General features: G+C 45.2%; 1 protein-coding gene across 1 annotated transcript in view; it reads left to right on the top strand.

The window, feature by feature from the left end:
- The first annotated feature begins 15629 nt into the window (after nt 1-15629).
- CDHR1 (cadherin related family member 1) overlaps nt 15630-24187 on the top strand; it is a 58943-nt gene continuing 50385 nt past the window's right edge. The window contains exons 1-3 of the mRNA XM_064145580.1: nt 15630-15726; nt 17217-17219; nt 17707-17802. Coding sequence (XP_064001650.1) covers nt 15630-15726; nt 17217-17219; nt 17707-17802 — 196 coding nt within the window. The remainder of the gene's footprint in view (nt 15727-17216; nt 17220-17706; nt 17803-24187) is intronic.

The following is a 24187-nucleotide window of genomic DNA, read 5'->3' as shown; positions in this document are numbered from 1 at the left end:
GAAGAGCAGATCCAAGTAGAGTGGTAACTTTTCAATATCTCCTCTTGGGGTTTACATCCAGCCTTTAAAGCAAAGGGACCTGTTCTTTAACATTCTAGGGGAGAGTCATCAGATTATCATTAAACACCATATTGAAAGGTGCTAAACCTAATCAGATTACATAGAATCAACGAGGGTGGAAGAGACCTCCAAGATCATCCATGCCAACCTAGCACCCAGCCCTAGCCAGTCAACTAAACCATGGCACTAAGTGCCTCAGCCAGGTTTTGCTTGAACACCTCCAGGGACGATGACTCCACCACCTCTCTGGGCAGCCCATTCCAATGGCAAATCACTCTGTGAAGAACTTCCTCCTAACATTTCCTTCTGAAGCCAGAAGGCTGTTGGTTTTTTTTTTAAGACACCAGGGTTGTGTGATCATCTTAATAAATAAAAGTTTCTAGGGTTTGAAATAAATGCCAAGAATGATACCAAAGGGCTGAATAGCAGAGAAATTGAATCACCCTCTGGATATCACTAGCAGCAAGTGGAGTCTTTGCTCACGAATCTTCTGCCCTTTCCTAACTGTCCTCTGCATATGCTGCTATTTCTGTGCCCAAGGTGAGTCCTTAAACCAGAATTGCTTGGATATTCATAAATCAAATATTCCTTTTAGTGAGTATGAGGAGGAGTAGAAACCTTTTCTGCTGTTGGGCAAATTGCAGACTGCAAATGGTAATTTTTCCCTCAGTACTCATAGTACTGCTGTTTCTCTTAACCTAATTTTCCATATGATAGAAATTATCTCTGTGCCCTTCACAATTTGAGGGAGTTGAATGGGAACAGTCAGAGGCCTGTTGTAAGCCACAGAGGAAAATACAGTTCCCAGGAGTCATGTTTATGGACTCTTGCATGCGGCCATGCTCTATTATTCACAGTGTTTCTGTTGTGCTGAGCAATTAGACCTATTTTTGGCTCTTCTATCTGCTTGTTATTGCTTTATTTTCTTCTCAGTTTTGAGGTTAGATAAATCTGACTCTCAGCATCCTTTTTTTTTAAGAGCTGACCATGCATAGCATTTGTATCTCAAAGATAAAGGAGCTGGCAGTCCTCCTCAGAGCTGAGTCTGGAGGTTACACGTAGAGGAGCTGCATTTGGTAGTTCTGCTCTTGACCACTGGGCAAACATCTTTTATTTCCATTTAGTCTTTTGGTGTACACAGGAGGAATCTGTAGAATATGAATGACAAGCAAACATAAATAGCATTTTTGATATTAAATGTGTTTGCAGGAGTGTTTTACTCCATAAAATATGCCCATATGTGTTTACAGCTCTGTGTAAGGCATGGCTAGCAAGTAGGAAGATTCTGTTCTCTCATGTCAGCTTAAGCCTAGTTCTTTTATATCTGAAATGTGCTGTGTGATTTTTCCCTTTGCCCTACACTCTCCAGTCAGTGTGCTCCACACTCTCTGGTTCTCCTTCAGACAAAATATTCTCTCTGACTGCAAAAATCCCCAAAGACCATTAGAACAATTGGATAAATGCTTTAGTCTCTAGAGGGGTGAAGGCACACCATCCAATGCACTTGAGTGCATTGCGTACGCTCAGGTTGAGGTCAGTCTGGAAAACTGAGGTTAAGGGCTGTTCAAGTTAAAAATGTGTGAGGTGCAGATCTTGGCTGAACAAAATCAATCAGGAATTCTCCAGTTATTTCAGCATGGATTGACTGCTGCCCAAACACTTTTTTTGCCTCCTCTAGAGGTATCGAGGTGTCATGTGTCAGCTTCTGGAGGGGATTCCTCAGCAGAGTATACTCTTGTTTACGTGTTTATTTTCCTCATGTAGTAGAATTGAGCTGCTCCACAACTATGGCTTCACTTACAGGCATCTGTTCTTCCTTTTGTTTCCCTTTAATTTCTATGTGTATGCATATGGCATTTCCTGAGGAGAAAAGTATTTACTCAAGGGACACTACCTATACGCTTACATAAAGTAGTAAATTTAGCTTGTCTAAGATGACAAATGCATTTGTCTGTATCTTGTGTTTTGGTGTGCATTCAGCTGTCAAGCATGAAAACTGCACAGCCTTAGAGTTTCAATAAAGATGTTTTTGAAGTATCTCTATGCCTGCCAGAACAGATTCTGGATCCTGGTCTGACCTTGTCAACTAAGTGAGCCAGGTGTCCTCTCACTTTGTTTAGAGCTTAATACCACCAGCTAACACCAAATCAGTCTGTCTTGTTTGGCATTGTGACTGTGAATTGTCAAAAGCACGGGAGAAATGATCCCTGCTGGGGCAGAGGCATGTTTTGGGATGTGTTGTTTGAAAATGCTTAGCAGAAGAAATAAAACTATGTGTTCTTTACACACAATGTGATCTTAAAAGGGATGGTGATGGGGGGTTCTGCCAGTGGCCTTTCAGCCCTCTAGACTGTGTGGCCCACAACTCCTGCAGGTAACTGGGTATAGCTGAAGAATCCAGGATTCTGGAGAAGTTTCATTTCTCCAAAATAGGGGCTACAATGGCAACTCTTTGCGATTGCATTTACAGAGGGAAAATAAAATCCAATGTGGACAGTGTCATCTCAAATAATAAGTGAAACATAAAAAGCAGAGAGCTAAATACTTCCTGTCATAGATTTATATATTCTTGTAAGATAATCTTGGCCTAAGTTGAGTTGTCCTGGTGACTTAAGTGTTCATTAGAGCAAATCTGGTGATCTGTTGCTTGATACTATTTGGTCTGGTTTTATTGCCTACCTTGCTCAGAAGTAGCTATCAGATGGTAGGCACATACCAAGTTCACATACACTTTTTACTGAAGCTTGTTCTGAGAAGAGTTTGTCCAAAGCTTAGCAATGGCTTTCTCTTGCAGATTGAAGGTGAGGGGGAAAGCCCAATATACCTCCATCTCCTTTTGCCTCAGATCAAGTGTTTTTTTTAATTGCTGATGGGCAGCAAAGAGAGCTCCCTAGTCCTACACATTAAATGATGTAAGCAAGAGTATTGACTTCAACCAGTTATAAGACCTATGTCAGCCATTCACTGAGAGAGTCATTGGACACTGGAATGGGCTGCCCGGGGAGGTGGTGGAGTCACCATCCCTGGAGCTGTTCAAGGCAGGATTGGACGTGGCACTTGGTGCCATGGTCTAGCCTTGAGCTGTGTGGTAAAGGGTTGGACTTGATGATCTATGAGGTCTCTTCCAACCCTGATGATACTGTGACACTGTGATCTACTTTATTCTTGAACACACAAATGTGTCATTGTGCTTTTTCTTTTGGTCTTAGAGCAGGGCTATCAGCACGGAAGGAATTATGAAAAATCACTTCTGTTTTCCATGTCTCAGTGATGGGAGCCTGCTGGAAATGTTTGGTGTCTGGATATGGATTTGTGCAGTTTGTCAATCAACTTTTGTCTCAACTTTTGTTTGCATATTTCACATGTGCTGACTGTGAATATCTTCAGGTGTGGAGGATTTATTTCCACATTTTCAGGCTGATGCTCAACAAGGGAGTGGCTAAGGCTAGAGATTTGCTGTAGGGATAAGCACCTTATGTTCATAGTGCCATCTGGTCAGCCTCTGAAAGCATTATCATAGAAATCAGGTCACTATGTGCCTATGGGAGATCTTCAACTGAACGTGACTTGTCGATCTTCTGCAGCCTCACACAATTACTGAAGTCTTTAGCCCAAGAAGCTATCACACCAGGACAGGTTTCTGTCACAGGCTTAACTGCAGCCAGGCTGTTATTCAAGAGCTGTTCAGACCCATTGATAGTACAGCACAGGTGCTCACAGGTGATGATTCAAACCTTGTACAGGAGGCATTCTAACCCAGTCATTCAAAAGTTCAGTGCACACAGAAATGTCTTTTCAGTGGGTGGTTGCCACTAGCTGCTCCTTAGGCACTTATGCAAGCTCTTGACTATATAAATGTGCATGTGTAAGGGATAAGTGTGGTGCAATCAAAGCTGCTAGTGGATCCTGGCTAATAGGATCTCCAGATCCAAAATCAGTGGCAGGGTTTCCCTCACCCAGCAGGCCAGATAGCACTTAGACCTTAGGTCAGTGAAGAAGAGTGGGTTTCTGCACTGCTGGGTTGTGTGTTGCTACTTGGTCATCAGCACTCATCCCAACCACAGAGCGGGGAAAGAGACATTCTTAAGGCACCATCTGCTTAGTCTGTATCCAATACAGCTTACCTGGTCTCTGGGAATCAAGTCTCTCTAGTGTGATGTTAAAAGCAGCTCCCAAACCCAAAGTGCGCTGGGAAATGCTGTCTTTGCTTGGTGGATTTTCAAGACAGAACTTGCTGTTTGTATTGTTGCAGAGCCCTGTGTCAGAGTCAGCACCAGCTGTGTGGCAATGCTATTTGCATCCTGCAATTCTCCCCAGGAGATCGATATGCCTGGGAAGAAAGATGTTTTTATACAAAAGACGGTGTGAAGAGGTCCATCTGTTGACAAATACTATCAGGGAAACAGTGAGATTGTTGAGAACAAGATTTCAAAGGAGGTAATGCAACAGTGCCTGCAAGTCCCACTTGAAAATGTTCTTTTCAATTCACTGCCTTTCCCGTTGTTAACTTTTCATTACTTGGAAAACAGCAAACGATGGCAATTGCCACTGGGTTCTTATCTTGAAGTTGTTTGAATATATAAAGGTTAAACAATGCAGCATTTTCCTTTGACTTAGTTAAATATATCTCAGGACTGCGGCTTGCTTCTGCAAAAGTCTTCAGGTGAGTGGCTGAGGAAAAAACAGAGTTTAAAAATCTGAGCTGAGGTTAGGTGTAGCAAAACACTATGTGCATGATTGACCTTGAGCTCCATCTCTGGTGATCTTTGAAATCAGCTTTGCTAGAGTCCCACCAGTTTAAATCAAGACTCAACAGGTTGGAAAACAGATCCTTAAGTCCAAAAGTGAAGCCAGCCTGCTCTTTGTACTTCTAAAATGTGCTTTGCACCTTTTCCCATCTATTGGACAAAACTTTCTCTTTCCTTCCTTCCTCCCCCCCTCCCCCCCCTCCCCCCCCCTTCCTTTCCTTCCTTTCCTTCCTTTCCTTCCTTTCCTTCCTTTCCTTCCTTTCCTTCCTTTCCTTCCTTTCCTTCCTTTCCTTCCTTTCCTTCCTTTCCTTCCTTTCCTTCCTTTCCTTCCTTTCCTTCCTTTCCTTCCTTTCCTTCCTTTCCTTCCTTTCCTTCCTTTCCTTCCTTTCCTTCCTTTCCTTCCTTTCCTTCCTTTCCTTCCTTTCCTTCCTTTCCCTCCTTTCCCTCCTTTCCCTCCTTTCCCTCCTTTCCCTCCTTTCCCTCCTTTCCCTCCTTTCCCTCCTTTCCCTCCTTTCCCTCCTTTCCCTCCTTTCCCTCCTTTCCCTCCTTTCCCTCCTTTCCCTCCTTTCCCTCCTTTCCCTCCTTTCCCTCCTTTCCCTCCTTTCCCTCCTTTCCCTCCTTTCCCTCCTTTCCCTCCCTTCCCTCCTTTCCCTCCCTTCCCTCCCTTCCCTCCCTTCCCTCCCTTCCCTCCCTTCCCTCCCTTCCCTCCCTTCCCTCCCTTCCCTCCCTTCCCTCCCTTCCCTCCCTTCCCTCCCTTCCCTCCCTTCCCTCCCTTCCCTCCCTTCCCTCCCTTCCCTCCCTTCCCTCCCTTCCCTCCCTTCCCTCCCTTCCCTCCCTTCCCTCCCTTCCCTCCCTTCCCTCCCTTCCCTCCCTTCCCTCCCTTCCCTCCCTTCCCTCCCTTCCCTCCCTTCCCTCCCTTCCCTCCCTTGCTGAGCTGTATAAGAGCAAGAATCAAAACGTAGATGAGGCACTTCTGCTGGGGAGCTCTGAGCTGCATTTCTTTCTCTGACCTCACTCTTTGCATCCACTTTGCTTCCTTACCCCCGGCCAAACCTCCATTCTTCCCTGGGACTGGGGTAAGGTTGAGAGGAGTAGGGGGAAGGTGCAGGGGTGGTTGGGAGCCCCTCCTGGGGACTCAGGTTTCTGGGAGGGGAGTTGTGTTTCTGTATTACCTTTTACCTTGTCTATTTCTGTCTAGAACTCTATATGCTGTAAATCTCTGCTTGTATATTGAGCTAAACTGTAAATATAAGCTGCATTCAAATTCCAGAGCTGGCTGAGTCTAATCTGGGTGATTTCCAAAGTCTGGGAGGACAGGAGACACCCAAACCATCACAAGTGGTGCTGCAATGCATTTGTTCTTTCCGGGAATCATTTTTGTACCAAAGACAGTTTGAGTGGCATGATTAGAGCATCCATGTTTCAAGGCACAGGTAAACTCAATTATCAGATGTGAATATCTGTTCCCAGATGTTTTTTGTTCCTCAAATTAGCATGTGTTGTTGATATCTTTGCTGTATAATTCTACTGTCAAATTGTTGTTCAAAAAATTGATCAAGCTCAGTACTTGGAAATAAAGTACTTGAAAGTGTGGGAGGAGAGGGTAAGAGCATAGTGCTACTCATAGGAAGAGTCAGTAGGTGTGAAGAGACAACCTCTGGGCTCTAGCCAGGTTAAAGTGTGTGTTTTGAGAGCCAACATAAGTACAGGACTGTTGACTGTAGAAATCTGACCAGGCAAGAGCTAGATAGCTTCTGTGAAGTGTATGAGTGAACAGACTGACAGTGCCAAGTGGTTTTAAGGTAAGGCAAATTACTCCAAAGTTAAGTATTTAGGCCTCTTATTTTTTCCCCCTATTATCTTGCTTTCTAGATTAAGGACAAGCACTGCTTTGGTGTAAAGCTGCCTGGATACTCAGTTTTTTTCTGGTAGTACCAATCCAAGGCAAAGACTGAAGTATGCCCCAGATTGCTGGACCTCCCAGATCCTGACAAGGTAAGTACTTTGGCACTTAGCCCTGTTAGAGAGCTGTGGGATTCTGTTCTGAGAATGATTTAGGCATCTACCTGCATTTCCAAGGGAGGTCATGCAGACTCATCTGAGATTATGGTGTCATACATGTACCTGATTAAAATCCAAGGACTGTGCCAGCTTCTGCCTGAAGTGCTGCTGTGGTCTAGAGCTGATGTCTGCAGCAAGGGCTTTGGCACACCTGTAGTCTTTGCATCCATCCCATTCCTGTGCCGAGCAGTTGAATGTGATTATACATGGCAGTGAAAGGAGTATGTTTGATTTTCATACATCCCTTGGTTCAACAAGTCACAGAATCATAGAATCAACCAGGTTGGAAGAGACCTCCAAGATCATCCAGTCCAACCTAGCACCCAGCCCTATCCAATCAACCAGACCATGGCACTAAGTGCCTCATCCAGGCTTTTCTTGAAGACCCCCCAGGGACGGTGCCTCCACCACCTCCCTGGGCAGCCCATTCCAATGCCAATCACTCTCTCTGTGAAGAACTTCTTCCTAATATCCAGCCTATACCTACCCTGGCACAACTTGAGACTGTGTCTCCTTGTTCTATTGCTGGTTACCTGGGAGAAGAGGCCACCCCCCACCTGGCTACAATGTCCCTTCAGGTAGTTGTAGACAGTAATAAGATCCCCCCTGAGCCTCCTCTTCTCCAGGCTAAACAACCCCAGCTCCCTCAGCCTCTCCTCATAGGGTTTGTGTTCCAGGCCCCTCACCAGCTTTGTTGCCCTTCTCTGGACGTGTTCCAGCACCTCAACATCTCTCTTGAATTGAGTGGCCCAGAACTGGACACAGTACTCAAGGTGTGGCCTGACCAGTGCTGAGTACAGGGGCAGAATAACCTCCCTTGTCCTACTGGCCACACTGTTCCTGATGCAGGCCAGGATGCCATTGGCTCTCTTGGCCACCTGGGCACACTGCTGCCTCATCTTCAGCTCATCTAAGTCATATTACTGCCTTGTAATCAGGGCATCTATATAGTGATGTCTATGACCTAGCCAAGATTTATTGGGAAAATGCATCACCTCCTTGCTCTGCTTTGTCTGCTTGTCTTTCTCAGCCACACTGAGTAAACCATAAGATCTTGATTCTTCCATTATTCCCACTCCAACTCTGAGTTACTGTACAATTTTTACAAGCAAAAAAATGAATAGTACTAGTTCATCCATAAATACCTGGGATTGTCTGCCTGCTGCTAAATGGCTTCCTTCAGACAGATCTGTCCTGCTCCATGGCACCACATCCATCAGATCATGCTGCCAAATTGAATGTGGGTTATCTAAACATACCTGAGGACTATTTGTTCATCTTCTATCCCTGTCATAGCCATGTGAGGAGAAGGATATGTAGCTTCCCACAAAGCAAGGCTGCTGAATTATAAAGGGATTTTGCAATGGTCTTTAAAAGCCTCTAAGCTAGTAAAATGGCTTACTAAGAACTTTAATTTCTTAGAGGAGGTGGAAGGAACCTTAGAGATCATTTACTCCAACCTCTCTGCCGTATGCAGGGCCACCACTCAATTAGACTCAGCTGCTCAAGATCTCATCCACCCTGGTCTTGAACACCTCCTCCCCCCAGGGAGGAGGCATCTACAGCCTCCCTGGTGGCCTGTTCCAGAGTCTCACCACTGAAGTACTTCTTCCTAAGACCCAGTCTAAATCTACTCTCCCTCAGCTGAAAACCATTGCCCCTTGTCCTAATGCTAGACATCCCTATGGAAAGTCCCTCTCCAGCCTTCCTGTAGGATCCCCTTAGGTAGCGGGAAGTGGATCTAAGGTCCCTACAGCATCTCTTCTAGGCTGAACAACCTCAGCTCTCTCAGTCAGTCCTCATAGCAGAGGTGTTCCCACCTTGGATCATGTTTGTGGCCCTTCTCCAGACTTGCTCCAACAGCTCTGTGTCCTTCTTGACACACAAATACTGACCAAACATGCCTCCATAATTTAGTCTCAGTCTATGCACGTTTAAACAGTAAGTTGAGTATTTCCTCTTTCAAGGTGTGTTTTGTAACCTCACAACACTACTGCACTAACAGTTACTTGAACAAGACTGACTTCCTTCCAGCTTTTCATGGTGGTAGGAGTGAACACAGGTAAATGTTTTTACTGCAGATAGACTTCCAGGTTTGGTTCATTTGTTTGGTCATGGTTCAAACTCAGTCATGATTATGAAATGCATTTTCCCAGGTATGAGGTGATGTATGGATATGATTATGCACTTGCTGTCTGGGAAAGCCTTGCTGTATTTATTGCTTTGTGTATCACAGGTATATGAGATACAAGGAAATAAGCCAGAAGGAATTGATAACGTGGCATGAGGCTATTACATATAGCTAGAGATGTGAGTGCATGTCCTTTGTTCAGCAGTGAGACTACTGCAATGCAGTTGGGGGCAGAAAAAAATATGATTATTCAGGGCTTCATTTTCTTTCTGTATTCAGCAACCCTTCATCACTGCCTGACAGCATAAAGCTTTCTTGATTTACAGAGAGCTGACGTTGGTGCTGATAAGAGAGTCAGGGGTGCCTGGGCTGGGGAAAACATTCGTGTGGACCACTACTGCCCTTGCTGTCACAGGTTTCTGCAGGTTTCATGAGCAAGTGCATCCTCCAGACTGTCATGGTACTTCATCAGAGGGGCAATGGGAAAGGTGACTGCCAAGAGGAAAAATGGTGCCTCTCAAAGAATGGTGGAGACTAGCTCTGCTCTGGATCACCTCTGAAATCGGGCTGTGAGGTGGGGAGGGTTATGTACACAGTGAAACCCAAGCAATGCAAACAGGAAACTGCAGAGCTGAGAGAAGGTTTGAGATCCTAATTTCCCTGGTTTTCATGCTTGTTCCCAACAAAGTTACCCCCTTTTCTCTTTCCTCCTCTGCTTCCATTGCCACAAAGAGCATATCCACTCCTCACAGAAGGCCACAGCAGTGGTTCCTGCCATAAGAGTCAGTACAGCAGGATGGAAACGTTGTTTGTTTGCTCAAGCTTTGTCCCAGAATTTCAAAAGCAAACAGCTGAGTTGGGAGTTTCCATTCTTATTATCCAATTTAGGACACTCCAAGGAGGCTCAAGTTACTATAATACTTGTGGTCAGATGCTTGTAGTCCCCTCTCTGAAGAATGTTGGTTTTCCTTTCCATGAATGAGGAATGTTTTTCTTCTGTTTTGTGCTGAGTATCTTCCTGAATCCTTACATTCATGGTGCCTGATTCTTATCAGACTAGCTATAAGGAAGAATTTTTTTTAGGATGAGGGTGGTGAACCAGGTTACCCAGAGAGGTGCCATGTGCCACATCCCTGCCAACATTCAAGGGCAGGTTGAATGGAGCAACCTCATCTAGTTGAAGATGTTTCTGCTCATTGCATAGTGTTTCAGGGTACTCCAGATTCCTTTTTTTCTCCCCTCCCACACCCCCCCAGGTTTGAATGGGAGAGGGAGGCATGAAAACTGCTTTCCCCACCATGACCCTGCAGACTTGAGGGGAGGAACAGCAAGCAGTGCTTTCCTGCACGTGGGCTGACCCGTGTGGAGGTCAGGGCCCATGCTGGAATCAGGCTGGCAGTTGGCTGGGTTTTTCACACCCAGTATGAAGTGCTAAATAGACACTTTGTCTAGAAAACCTTAAATAGAGCAAGGGAGAAGGGGAGGAGGTTCTTGCCTTGAGAGTTCCTGCTTTGAAATGTCCTATCTCAAAAGATTCCTGCCTTGACAGAGTGCCCAACAGGACAGGTTCCTGCTGTGACTGGACTGTCCCAGCTTTTGCATGGCTCCTACCTTTTTGCATGGCTCTTGGTTTTACACCATCCCTGCCTTTGAATGGTTCTTCCCACTTTTGCACCCTTCTGTGCAAACTCACAGGCTTGGCAAGCCCTGGGGTCCTTTGAGAGAGCTGCCAGCAACACCCAGGCCAGCCACTCTTGGACCATATCAGCAGCCGACTTCCTGACTGCCTTCCAAGCTGGGCAGACACTAATAGTTTGGCTGTCCCCTGCCACTGTAAAGGCAGCAATCGTTGCACAATCATCCCCCTTGTGGAAGAAGTGCTTGAGACATTTCTGAGTTCGGTAGCTCTGCCTTGGGCTTCTGCTGCATGGATCTCTACTATTGGATATTGCCTGCAGCGTCAGAAGGCTGCTTCCACAGAGGAATCCAGCAAGGGATCACTGTCAAATACCTGTCTCACCTCCATGAGTAAGATCTGCTGTTCCCTTAATCTTCTGCTCAGCCTGGTTGATAGTGGGGTAAAGCTGTCTTTATAGCTTAGCCTTTTCCATTTTCTGACTTCCCAAATCTCTGAATTTGTCTGGAACATCCTTTTTTGAAGAAAGTCCCCATCAAACTGATCCTGTAAATAAACCTACCTAGTTTTGTATGTCATTTGGGGGTGGGGTGTTCAGGAAAACAAAATAATTCTATTTTTGTAATTCCTGACTTGGCCACATTAATTCCCTGCCTCCATGACACCTGATCTAGTTGAACATGTCCCTGCTCATTGCACAGAGTTGGACTAGGCAACCTTTAAAGGTCTCTTCCAACCCAAACTGTTTTATCCAAAGTTTTACCATTCTCCTGTGTACTGCTGAGCTTTACCATAGCTCAGGGAATCTCCAATACAAGAAAAGGGTGCTGCACTTTGGCCACAACAACCCCATGCAGAGATACAGGCTGGGGTCGGAGTGGCTAGAGAGCAGCCAGACAGGGATCTGGGGGTGCTGATTGATACCCACCTGAACATGAGCCAGCAGTGTGCCCAGGTGGCCAAGAGAGACAGTGGCATCCTGGCCTGCATCAGGAATGGTGTGGTCAGCAGGAGCAGGGAGGTCATTCTGCCCCTGTACTCTGCACTGGTTAGACCACACCTTGAGTGCTGTGTTCAGTTCTGGGCCCCCCAGTTTAGGAGGGACATTGAGATGCTTGAGCGTGTCCAGAGAAGGGCGACGAGGCTGGGGAGAGGCCTTGAGCACAGCCCTACGAGGAGAGGCTGAGGGAGCTGGGATTGGTTAGCCTGGAGAAGAGGAGGCTCAGGGGAGACCTTATTGCTGTCTACAACTACCTGAGGGGAGGTTGTGGCCAGGAGGAGGTTGCTCTCTTCTCTCAGGTGGCCAGCACCAGAACAAGAGGACACAGCCTCAGGCTGCGCCAGGGGAAATTTAGGCTGGAGGTGAGGAGAAAGTTCTTCCCTGAGAGAGTCATTGGACACTGGAATGGGCTGCCCGGGGAGGTGGTGGAGTCGCCGTCCCTGGAGCTGTTCAAGGCAGGATTGGACGTGGCACTTGGTGCCATGGTCTAGCCTTGAGCTGTGTGGTAAAGGGTTGGACTTGATGATCTGTGAGGTCTCTTCCAACCTTGGTGATACTGTGATACTGTGATAAACAACTGAGTTTACAGCTTCAAGTTGTTCTTTAAACTCCTCAAACCAAGCAGTACAGTCTCATTTTCAACTTTGTCTTATTGAACTGAAAAAATGTTTCTAAATTCAAGCAAAATCATTAATGGTCATGTCACTATCTTTTCATGGCTTTAGTGTGAATTTAATGATCTTGGACTAATCGTTTAAAATATGCCTGTAGTAGAGATGAATGCTGAGCTTACGACTCCTGTGAGTCGGCACTGTAACAATGTGCTAGTTTGAAGCTAGCTAGAATGTTTTGGTGAGAAGGATTAGATTACAGGCTGTGAAAGACAAACAAGGGTGATGTCTACTTCGCTTATAGGCTTGCTGAGAGGTATAAGAACAAGAATCCAAACATAGGTAAGGCACTGCCGCTTCTGCTTGGGAGCTCGGAGCTGCTTTTTCTCTCTTTAGCCTCTCTGCCATCTCTCTGATTAATCCATTTTGCTGCTGAATCTCCATTCTTCCTTGGGACTGGGCTAAGGTTGAGAGGGTTGGGAGAAGGTGGAAGGGCTGCTGGGAGCCCCTCCTGGGGACTCAGGTTTCTGGGAGGGCTGTTGTGTTTCTGTATTACCTTTTACCTTGTCTATTTCTGTCTGTAACTGTATAGACTGTAAATATCTGCTTGTGTATTGAGCTAAACTGTAAATATAAGCTTCATTCAAATTTCCAGAGCCTGCTGAGTCTAGTCTGGGTGATTTCCAAAGTGTGGGGTGTTACCTGGGATGGCAGGTAACACCCAAACCTCCACCATGGTGTTATTGCTGTGTAACGTGAGGGGCTGTGATCCTGTGGCATTATATGTGCTGTTGCAGTGTCAGTATCTATTCTTACTTCTTGCCTGGGCTTTGGGATTTGGGTCTAAAACATTTGTGCCAGTGGGGCCTGTAATTCCTAGATCTAGGGATGTGGAAGCCAAAAAAGGGCAGCTTTCAGTACTGGTGGAAGCCCAATTCTTGTCAGTTATACTTGGTTAAGAAAGACTTCAAGTTTTTAGATTAAAATTGAGGTTTAGGGATAAGATATTGGTGCCCATTGTTTTTCTAAGGTGGTTGAAGGCTCAGAAGCATAACAGCAAGAGCTGGCAGGGGTTTGTGTGTGGTTAATTTCATGTCTGGACCTAGTGCCCCGGAAGGTTCTGGTTTTGGTTTGGCGTATGGGTTTGCGGTGGGCAAAGAGAAGTCACAGAATCACAGAGCTAACCAGGTTGGAAAAGACCTTCAAGATCATCGAGTCCAACCTAAAACCAACACTAAAGCAAACTAACTGAACCCTGGCACCAAGTGCCCCAGCCAGAGTATGTGATCTTTGATCACATTGGGTGCTTCTGTGCTCCACAACCTCCCTGGCAAACCTGTGCCAGGCTTTCCCCACTCTCAACTTGTGCCAGGCTTTCCCCACCCTCACCCTGTGCCAGGCTCTCACCACCCTCACTGCAAACAACTTCTTCCTAACATCCACTTTCAGTCTCCTCTCTGCCACTTTAAACCCATTCCTCCTCATCCTGGCACTACAAGACCTTGTGAACAATCCCTCCCCAGCCCTCCTGTAGCCCTCTCCAGATGCTGGAAGGATCCTATAGTTCCAACCTCCCTGTCCACAGTCTTGATGGCTGAGGGCTTCACAAGGCATAAAACAGCAGCTACAGCCATGCTGCACCAGTATCAGTACACCTGAGCTGTGGTCAGAAGGGGTGAAGTCTGAAAAAACACTCATTGCACTGTGGAAGCATCCTTCAACGTGTGAAATGTTATAAGCTTTCAAGTTGTCTAACAAACTCCAGCAGATAATTGCTCTAAAAACACTGCCTCTTTCTGGAGTTGTTTTCATACTGAACAGTAAGCAATCAGAACACCTTGGGAAACACATCAGATCAGAGGAGTATTCTTCATTCTTTTTATGTTTCTTGCTACTTGATATGCTAAAAATAGATTAAATAGAAAGTTTCTGCTACAGAGAGAATCCTTCTATCCCTAAAAGTGTTTGGACAGAATATATTGCTCTCCTGAAACCACCTCCTGCCCCTTTTCTTCCCAAGAAGAAAATTCATCAGAATCAACTTGGCTCCGTGAGAAGATTTATCTTTGATCACAGCATATATTCTGACAGGAAAAAATACTCCATCAGTGTTGATCTGTTAGGTGTATATCTGAGTGTGCATAGATGCATATTAGCTTGATCTTCAAACTTGAAGGGGATTAAGAGCTCAAAGTCATTGAAATTCAGGAGGACTGAGGCATTCTGCTTCCTTGGAGATGCAGGCCCTAGAGATTTAGATCCCCAGGGGATGCAACCAGGGGAAAAGAAAGCTATTAACTTTGACAAGAGCTCTCCATCACTTTTTCTAAGAAAATACTCCACAGAACCAAATGTGGTGCTAGTTCTGGATTGAGGAGGCAGGTGAGGATATTTAGGTGCAATTTATGATTTCTTTTGGGCACCATGCAGGTGCCTTTCTGTGATTTCAGCAGTGGTTTAATGTTACTGTTGACAGTGGTGGCATGCTTAAATCTGCAGCAGGGATTGCCTCTATATCCATCTTGTATATGTGCATCCCCTCCCACATAATTTTCAGCTTTGGATTCCTGTAGTGTGGATTTAAGTGTGCTGAAAATACATTTGTTTTTCTTGGCTGCCTGCTGCAGGTTCCCCTGAGCTTTACAGTCACAAATTGGTTTGACATGGAGCCTCTGTGAACACTGCTCTACAAGCATCGTCAAACAGAGTCACACCAAAGGTCTGGTCTTACAGGACATGGTTAGAAAAAGATCAAGATGACAAAAAGCCTGTCTCTGGTTTAACTGTTGAGTTTCTGGTTAAGTGGTCATTTAATGCTTTACTGAGACAAGGTTTGCATCTTTATAGCCAGGTGGGGGTTGGTCTCTTCTGCCAGGCAACCAGCAACAGAACAAGGGGACACAGTCTCAAGTTGTGCCAGGGGAGGTCTAGGATGGATGTTAGGAGGAAGTTGTTGGCAGAGAGAGTGATTGGCATTGGAATGGGCTGCCCAGGGAGGTGGTGGAGTCACTGTCCCTGGAGGTGTTCAAGCAAAGCCTGGCTGAGGCACTTAGTGCCATGGTCTGGTTGACTGGCTAGGGCTGGGTGCTAGGTTGGACTGGATGATCTTGGAGGTCTCTTCCAACCTGGCTGATTCTATGATTTGCTAATCAGTGATGAATCTATTAATTAACTAATCTAATCTGTTTTGGAGCCTTTTTCCTTAGGCTTTTGCTCTCTGTACCATTGTTTGACAAATTTGACAGTGGATGGTGAGCTTTGTTAATATGGTGCACAAGAGTTTTACTTCTACTCTCCAGGAAGCCTTACAGCTGATTTGCTCTGCAGGCAGAGGTGTCCTTCCAGGAGTAGTGTAGGTCCGGTGGAATCTGAGGGTACAGACATGCCCTATCCACAGCGTGGGAGCATCACAGCACTGTGGCTGCAGCAAGGACTTCTCTCCTGCCACTTCGTCCAGCACCCTGCTGTTACAGCAGCCGGTGAGTAAGATATGTTGTAAATAGGTGGCAGATCTACATGGCAGCTCCCTCTGCAGGAAAAAGATGCGAAACAGGAGGAGCTCTGCCCACTGTCTGTGGGAGGAGGATGACATCTGCACCCATCTCACCAGCACCTCTGCTGCATGCAGTCACCATCAGCCCCAAGGGGCTCTGCCAGCAAGAAAGTGGAGCTTCTCTCACATTTTAATGCACTGCACTGAAGAACGCTGATTGATTTCTTAGACATTTCTTCCATGAAAGTAAAACACAGAAACCCCCATTAACACATCCTTAAAGGGCAAGTGCTTTGCCTCAGGTCAAGTTTCAACAGCAATGCTGCTCTGTAAACATCTCTTTGGTTGGAAGAGGAGTATAGCCACTGATGAAATTTCTGCTGAGCACCCAAAAGTTTTGTCTTACGAACTTCCCAGAGTGACCATTTTGTCACTACTCCTTTGTTACCTTTTCATGTGTATTGATTGTTAAATAAACTTTTCAGTGTATATATATATATATTTTAATTACCTGCTGAATGCAAAAGATGCTTTCAGAAATTCATACACTTTAAGAGTTAAAAGTTCAGGCCAGCTCAGAAAAAGAACATTTTTGCTTCACTTTTAGTGTCAAATTTTGGGTAATTTTTGCTGTCGTAATTGTTTCCCTTAAAGCAGTTAAAAGCTTGTTTAATATTTGTTGCTACTGTTAGATTCCCTTTCCTGCCAAAGATAAACTGAAACCTCTTCTAGCTCACAAAACACAAAACCCCCTAGCTTTGAAATTAAAGACAGTTCAGAAAGAAGACAACCTTCTACTTCACCTGCTCACTGTCTTTTTTTGTTTAGACAGCACAAATACAATACTAACAGCACAACCTATGAGAGTAACACTGACTCTTCCAGATTTTGTCTCAGAAATGAGTCCCACAGCTGCCTGCAAAGTAATTGGTCTAATTAGGAGGTAGGAAGGAGCTTCTTTAAATTCCTCAGAAATTAAGACGTGTCATCCGCTTAACATCTTAGCATCTGTTACTGCCTCTTGCAGATTCCTCTTTACCAGTCTGAAGGACACTTTCCTGAATGTTTCAGAGAGAGAGAGAGAAAAACCCGACAAACCACAAAACAAGACCTTGAAACCTTGAAGAAATTGTCCTTTTCTTTGTTGGGATGAAGCATGTAAGGCATTTCACGCCCTCCTTCTTTCTCAGCTTGGTGCACATTTGCCTGGGTGAGTACAATCATTACTTTAAGTGAAAATACAGGAGCTTACAAGCACAACCTTAAATCCTGTAGCAGCCCTTACTGATGTATTAATGTCTCGAAGTATTTTATCAGCAACCGATCCCTGTGCAAATGTTACACTCTGTGTTGATGTACGTGGAGTGTTGTTTCAAATGGGCTGTGTGGAATCTCTAACAGTCAGTCAGTAGAATGACAACTAATTTGTTGTTTCTTGTTTTTGTTTTTGTTTTAAACTTTGCTGTTGTCTGGCAGCAAGTAAGTAATGATTTAATTACGGTTAATAGCTCATGCAGTAGGCATAATTTTAGGACAGAATGTGCTTAGAATACTGGGTAAGGTACTGAGGCATTGGGAGAGTTGCAGGCTTGCTTGTGTAGAGTAGGGGAGAGGTGTGCAGCCATTGCAAGCTGAGAAGGTTAATTGTGCAATGAAGCTGTAACTGACTGAGATTTTTCCCAGAAATCCTGATGCTTCCTTTGTTTCTGTTGGTTTGGGGTTGTTTTTCCCCATACACTCTTTGTTTGCTGCTGTTTGCATGCTGGCATAGCGACATGCATAAGTAATTGTATTTAAAATACCTATGCAGATAGCCACTTCTGAAAGCCCTTTGCAGCAGCTGGGTAGGATCCACACGCGTAGCGTTCCCAAAACAGCTCACGTTTACTAAGAGTCAGATAACAAAGCCAAACAACTGTCACCTACAAAATGTTTTTCTTTGCCTTCTGTTTTGTTTTAATTACAGTTCAGGCAAATTATGCCCCCTATTTCTTTGATAATGGAGCCAAAAGCACAAATGGGAACATGGCACTTTTCAGCCTCTCGGAGGACACACCTGTCGGTCAGTATTAAACTTAGTATGCTTGAACTCTGAACTTGGAGGTGCTTGCTCTTTTGGTTAGCAACATATATTTTGCTGTAAGCTGTTGTTTGCTGTGGCCTTACATGTTCTTCACTCAAGCTTGTAATTGGCCTCAAGTTAAATTGATGTGTTTGAATTACAGCCATAATTTGGATCATGAATTTTAACTCCCCTCGTCTAGCAGTCTGTTCACAACAGCAAAACACAGACCTTTGGGGTCAGAAATAAATAGTCATGAAGGACTTCTTACCCATTCTGTAGATTCTTGTGAGAAGACAGCCTAGCTGCTAGTAATTTTATCAGCCTTCCTGAAAGCAAGCTACACATTGTACAGTAACAGACATGTTTTTCTTCCAACGGTTATCACTTGGTTTGTATTCACAGTAAAAATGGTAGAAAATGTTTGGGCTTGGACTGAAAATTAAGTTGTCTAAACTGTTTTGTTTTTTGTGTTTTTTTTTTTAAGAGGTTTTATTGAAAATTAAAAAATTGACTTCTTTTTTTCCCCTCCCAGCTTTCAGCATGTTGAGGCAGGTTTATTAACGCTGCTTTTTACCTGTAGTTGCGTTAACGTAAATGAAACGAGGATAAAAAGGTGATTTGGAATCAGTATTTTTTCCATGGGGGAGGAGTAGTTTCCCGACATTAAAAACAAAAATTATGTAAAATACAGTGCAGTGGTGAATGTCACTATCTCTTTGGATATTGCACTGAGGTTTTGCTGAGGATTTGCTCCTATTTGTAGCTTTCACAGGCTGAATCAGAAAGTTATTTAGCTATTGCAGGTTGAGTATTGGAGCACCCATTTGTTAGCTGACTCGTACATAGAGGAGAGAGATGGCTGAACACAGGAGGCTTCATTTGAATTTAAGGAGAAAATTCTTTACTTTGAGGGTGACACAGCACTGGAACAGGCTGGACAAATAAGTTGGGGAGTCGTCTTCTCTGGAATGTTTCAAAACCAATCTGGATATATTCCTGCGCAGCCTGATGTAGGCAAACCTGTGTTAGCAGTGGGGTTGGACTAGATGATCTTCAGAGGTCTCTTCCAGCCCCTATCGTTGTGTGATTCTATGCAGAATGGTGCACTAAGCACCTCCCCACTCAGGGCAGCTGGGAGGTGAAGGTGAGAGAAGGATCCAAGGGACACAGCCTGGCCCTGGAAGACCCACACTACTGCCTTTACCTTCCTAAACACAACCAAAGTCACTCATGCTTTGGTAAGCAACTACTTGATGTTTGCTCACTGTCTCTATTTCTGACTCAATTATATTAGTGCCAGACAAGATCCACATCCTAGGCACTGAGGAGAGGGTGATTGGAAAGCAGTCTCTTCTCTTTTGCCTGCTCCACTGGAGAGGAGGAGATGGAGAAGGTGTCTCATAGCATAGAAGTGACACATCTAGCCAATGAACTTAAAAAGAGCATGCTTATGATGCAGCAGGGATTTGCAATGAGCTCAGTCAAGCTTAAATGAAAACCTCAGCTGAAGGCCAGCTGTAATGTAGTGGCACTTGCAAAAGCCAGAGGCAGACCCAAGGATATGCAATTGTGTTGTACTTCTGCCCAGATTCACATGGAAACCACAGTAGCAGAGCTTTGGTGATTTGGACAGCTTGCTGATTGCTGAAGTAAGATTAGCCAGTGGAATCACTTGTTTAGCAGTGTAGGTAAGGCTTGTAAGGCCAGGTAGCCAGAAAATGGAACCCCAGCTTTTTTTGTCTGAGATGATATTTGCCAGCTCTACTGCTCCAATCACAGGCAGTACAACTCACTTGCCATCAAACTCCCATCCCCTGGTGTGATGCCAGCTTGCAGGCACTTAGCATCAGCCTCTCCCTGCCACTCCTGGGAAGCCTCCAGCCACCTGTCTGGGTATAGGGACTTCAAGAGGAACAGAGCTTGCAACAGTCAAAAATGTCCTTCCTCTTGAGACTGCAGCACTACATGGTCTCAGATGACAGCACTTCCTGCAGCAGCAAAATGCAGCAGTAATTTTGCATCACTGGGACACAGTGTTTCTGATCTGGGGCACCAGGCAACAAAGAGGAGTGTTCATGCCTCAAAAGCAGAACAGCTGTGTACAGGATCAGAATTCATGTTAGCATTCTTGTAATTAGCCTAAGTAAGGATAATGACAAATATGTGATGGGCTTTTGCATGTGCTTTGCAACAGCAACCAGACAAGGTATGTAGAGGCCCCTGAAGAATTTATGCTTTGGTTGCAGCAGTGATAAAGCTCAAGCTGCTCCATCTTCAGTGCTGCTGTGCCACATGCTGGCTGGATCCATCCAGAATGTGTTTACACATGCTTACATTGGCTGGCCTGTTCTCCTAGTCTGCTGTATGAATGTGCTTTAAAAGACAAAAGAGAAGCAGCTTCTGGCTTAAAGCTCCAAAGGTACCACCAAAAGCATTTATGTGAGGTGAAAGGCTGTGAGAGGTTCAGTTTAGGTTTTTGCAAAGAGCCTTGAGAAACTCTTGGGAAAGGGAGGTAAGACTTTACTGTTGAGAAGTCCAAATCACAGAATATCAGGGGCTGCAAGGGACCTCAAAAGATCATCCAGTCCAGTGCCCCCACAGAGCAGGACCTCCTATACCAGACCACACAGGAACACATCCAGGTGGGTTTTAAATACCTCCAGAGAGCAGGACTCCAGAGCAGAGCTTTGTGCAGGGCAAGGTGACCAATGTTTACATCAGACCACAGTGGTAGCTTCATACCAGAGCTCACACATTGCCCATGCTAAAGGTCTACCAGGCTGTCCCTTTTCTGTGGCCCTGGTGACAGGTCTTATACCACAGAGGAGGTATTGTTCTTCACCCTGATCTCCTCCAGAAAGAGAAGGAATCTGGTCTGCTGTGTCTGTGTCATTCCCAAGCATCCACACTGCAGCAGTCAACTTTCAGTTTGAGCAGGATAATCAGTGACAGAACAAGGGCATTAAAACTTCCATATGTTTGACTCTTGCTGGCTTCACTCGGGCTTACGTGCTGCAAAAATGGGCAGGTGACCGTTGGGTTTTCCCTGTGCTTCCATGAGCCAGATGTTTTTCTTGGTAGCAGCCAGTGTCCAGTCTGAGCCATGTCATGGATGACAGCTTTAATAAACCACCAGGAGTGTACAGTCTTTGGCCCTGCTGAGGTGGCAAGCAGTTGGCAAAGTAATTACTTTCTCAATCATCCATAGGCAAAAGACATGCCTTGGGATCACCAAAAAGAGGCAATGGATTTTATTTGTGACTGCAGAAAGAGAAATTGCATTGTTGCAACTGCATGACTGCAGGAAGTTCAAGAAAATCACATTGTTGTGCTCATATCATCCTTAGCTTGACCTTTGCTTCCCTTGTGTAATTTTGATTACTTAAAAATAGTTGTAATCTATTAAGTTCCATGCATGGCTACCTAAGTTATCAAACCAGCAAACACTGTTTCTGTGTGAAAGCTTGAAAATATCTGCAGATTCCAGACCCCCTTTATTGCAGAGCATGAAACCCCTTGAGGTATGAAAGGCCAGAACAGCTACCCCTCCCAGTGTCATACTTAAGAAGAACAGGAGGAATTCTGGACTGAAATTGCTGCGGCAGTTTGCGTGGCTGTTTGGTAGGGCAAGGGAACAATTAGCTCCTTGCAAAGTGTTGCCTGTGTACATCTGAAGCATACATGTGCTCCTAATCAAGCTCTTAAAGCGTGTGTGGGATGCTATTTCAGGTTGTTTGTTTCATCTTATCTCTTTAATCCTTGTAAGGCCTCACAGTGAGGACAGAGTGGGACTGGGAACAGCCGCAAAGTGAAGGATTGAAGCGTATTCAGATGGCCTAAGTTCACTGCTGTCCAAGCTCAGACACCATCAGTGCTTTGGAGACCTTTGCATGCCTTTCCTCCTTGCATTTTCCTTTCCGTTTTCACCCATGCTCCCCACCCACAGAGTGTAGAAACAACAGTGTGTAGGCTTTGTGTTAATGTTCCTTGGCTGAACCAGGCAGAGAGCAGGCACTTAACACCAGGTTTAATTAGTTGGAGCAATTAACGAGGTAGAAATTATAAACTATGTAGTTATTTTATTTCTGAGAAGCCCCACCCACGAACTGTATACAAATCTGGGTTCTGATCCAGTCAGGAGAATCTCCACAAGGATGCTGTGATGGTTTGGGCTCCTACCCGCCCCCCCACACTTTTGAATTTGCCCCAGCTAACTCAGAGGGCCTCTGGGAATATAAATGAAGCTATTTATTTTACAGCAGCAAATATACAGGCAACTATTTACAATATATACAGTTATATACAGAAATATACAAAGGATAAACAATACAGAAGCACAACTCCCCTCCCAGAAACCTGAGTCCCCAGGAGGGGCTCTCAAACCACCCCAACACCTCCCCTCGCCCTCTCAACCTTACCCCAGTTCTCAGGAAGAAAAGAGGTGCAGCCAAGAGGTTAGGGAGCAAGGTTAGTGGGAGCAGGGTTAATGAGATGTGACAGGTCTGAAGGCAAAGGCAGAATGAAAAGACAAAATGGAGAATGTTTTACTTCTTCTTCCCAGAGTTCTCAGCATGACTGTGAGCGAAGGAGACACAATTGTTTTTCATTTCACTGCCTGTTATCTAGTTCTTTTACCAAAACATCCCAGCTTGCTACAAACTAGCACAGATGCTTATGGGCACTTCAGTAATTTAGGAGAGTCAGAAAGTTGGAAGAGGTTTAGCCACAAAAATGGCTCTGTCCCACTTATAAACAGGCAGCCTGGAGCCCTAGGGAAAGTCTGTTCTACTCATGGTGGTTGTGCTAGTCTGAAGCAAGCTGGAATGTTTTGGTAAAAGAACTTGATAACAGGCAGTGGAATGAAAAACAATTGTGTCTCCTTCGCTCACAGTCATGCTGAGAACTCTGGGAAGAAGAAAGACTTTTTCTCCATTTTGTCTTTTCTTCTGCCTTTGCCTTCAGACCTGGTCACATCTCATTAACCCTGCTCCCACTAACCTTGCTCCCTAACCTCTTGGCTGCACCTCTCTTCTTCCTGAGAACTGGGGTAAGGTTGAGAGGGCCGGGGGAGGTGTTGGGGTGGTTTGAGAGCCCCTCCTGGGGACTCAGGTTTCTGGGAGGGGAGTTGTGCTTTTGTATTGTTTATCCTTTGTATATTTCTGTATATAACTGTATATAACTGTATATATTGTAAATAGCTGCTTGTAAATTCTGCTAGCTGTAAATAAATTGCTTCATCTATATTCCCAGGGTCCGTCTGAGTTAGCTGGGGCAAATACCAAGTGTGGGGGGGCGGGTAAGAGCCCAAACCATCACAGTGGTGGAGTAGAATTGGCTGTTCTGCAGCAGTGTCTGGAACTGCTCAGCCTGTTCTCAGGGCAGAGGCAAGTCCTTCCAGCAGGAAGTGGAGATGTGGTGGTCCAAAAGCGGGAACTGCATGCTTTCTCTTCACCCTTCTCTGAGATGCTCCTCAAAGTCTGAGCTGAGGTCTGCCTAGGAAATGTCCCTTCTGATAAACTTGAAGCACTTCAGGTAGTTCAAGCCCAAAACATCAGGGCTAGGCTGGTGTGAAGCACAAGGCAGAGCAGAACGTGTTGTCCAAGCAGAGAGCAGTGAGGCAGAGCGTGTTGTCTGAGCAGAGCCCAGAGTATGTTTCAGAGCAGAACACAACACCCTGCTTGCAGCTTAGCTCCATTTATATTATTTGCCTGAATGTTATGGCTCCTTTGTCCACAGAGGTTCACCAATCAGAATGGCATTTGCCAAAGTGACCATATTAGGTGAAACCAAGGCTTGCTTACCTTTATTTGAGCAAGTCACTCACAAGTGCATAAACACCTCTGGATACCTTTTTATCACTTTGGGAGGGGACATAATGGCCCAAGCCTTTGTTTTCCTCCAGCCCTTGCTTCCCCCCGTCAGCAGAAGGATGGGGCAAGCCAGGACATGTTTTAGGCCTATTAGCTTTGTACAACACAGGTGAGATTGTATTTACTGTGACACTGGGAACAGAAGCCTCCTGCTCTGGGAGCATGGCCATAAATGCCCTTCTCAGCATCATGTTAATAGATGTCAGCTGGGATGGGGAAAGGACAATGAGCACACTGAGCATGAGTCCAAAATGGGAAGGGGTCTGACTGCTATGTGTCATACAGCAGAGAGGGAAGAGACTGCGAGAGGGAAAAACTAGCCTGGGAGCACATGAGAGAGGCTGGCTGTAAACACATTTAAGTCAGAAATTCAGTTAAGTGGAGCAGTGGTGTTATGAGACAGTCATTCAGCCTGAGTGGCAGGAGAAAAGAGCAAATGATGTCTAAGACTGGCATAGTTCTGGGAAGCAGCCATAGCCAGGAGCAGCATGCATCTCTTCTCTGTCCCAACC

This window comes from Pogoniulus pusillus, chromosome 6 (genome assembly GCF_015220805.1).
Source record: "Pogoniulus pusillus isolate bPogPus1 chromosome 6, bPogPus1.pri, whole genome shotgun sequence".
In the NCBI taxonomy this organism is placed as follows: domain Eukaryota; kingdom Metazoa; phylum Chordata; class Aves; order Piciformes; family Lybiidae; genus Pogoniulus; species Pogoniulus pusillus.
Note: the sequence above shows the minus strand (reverse complement) of the source record. Positions and strands in the feature narration are given on the sequence as shown.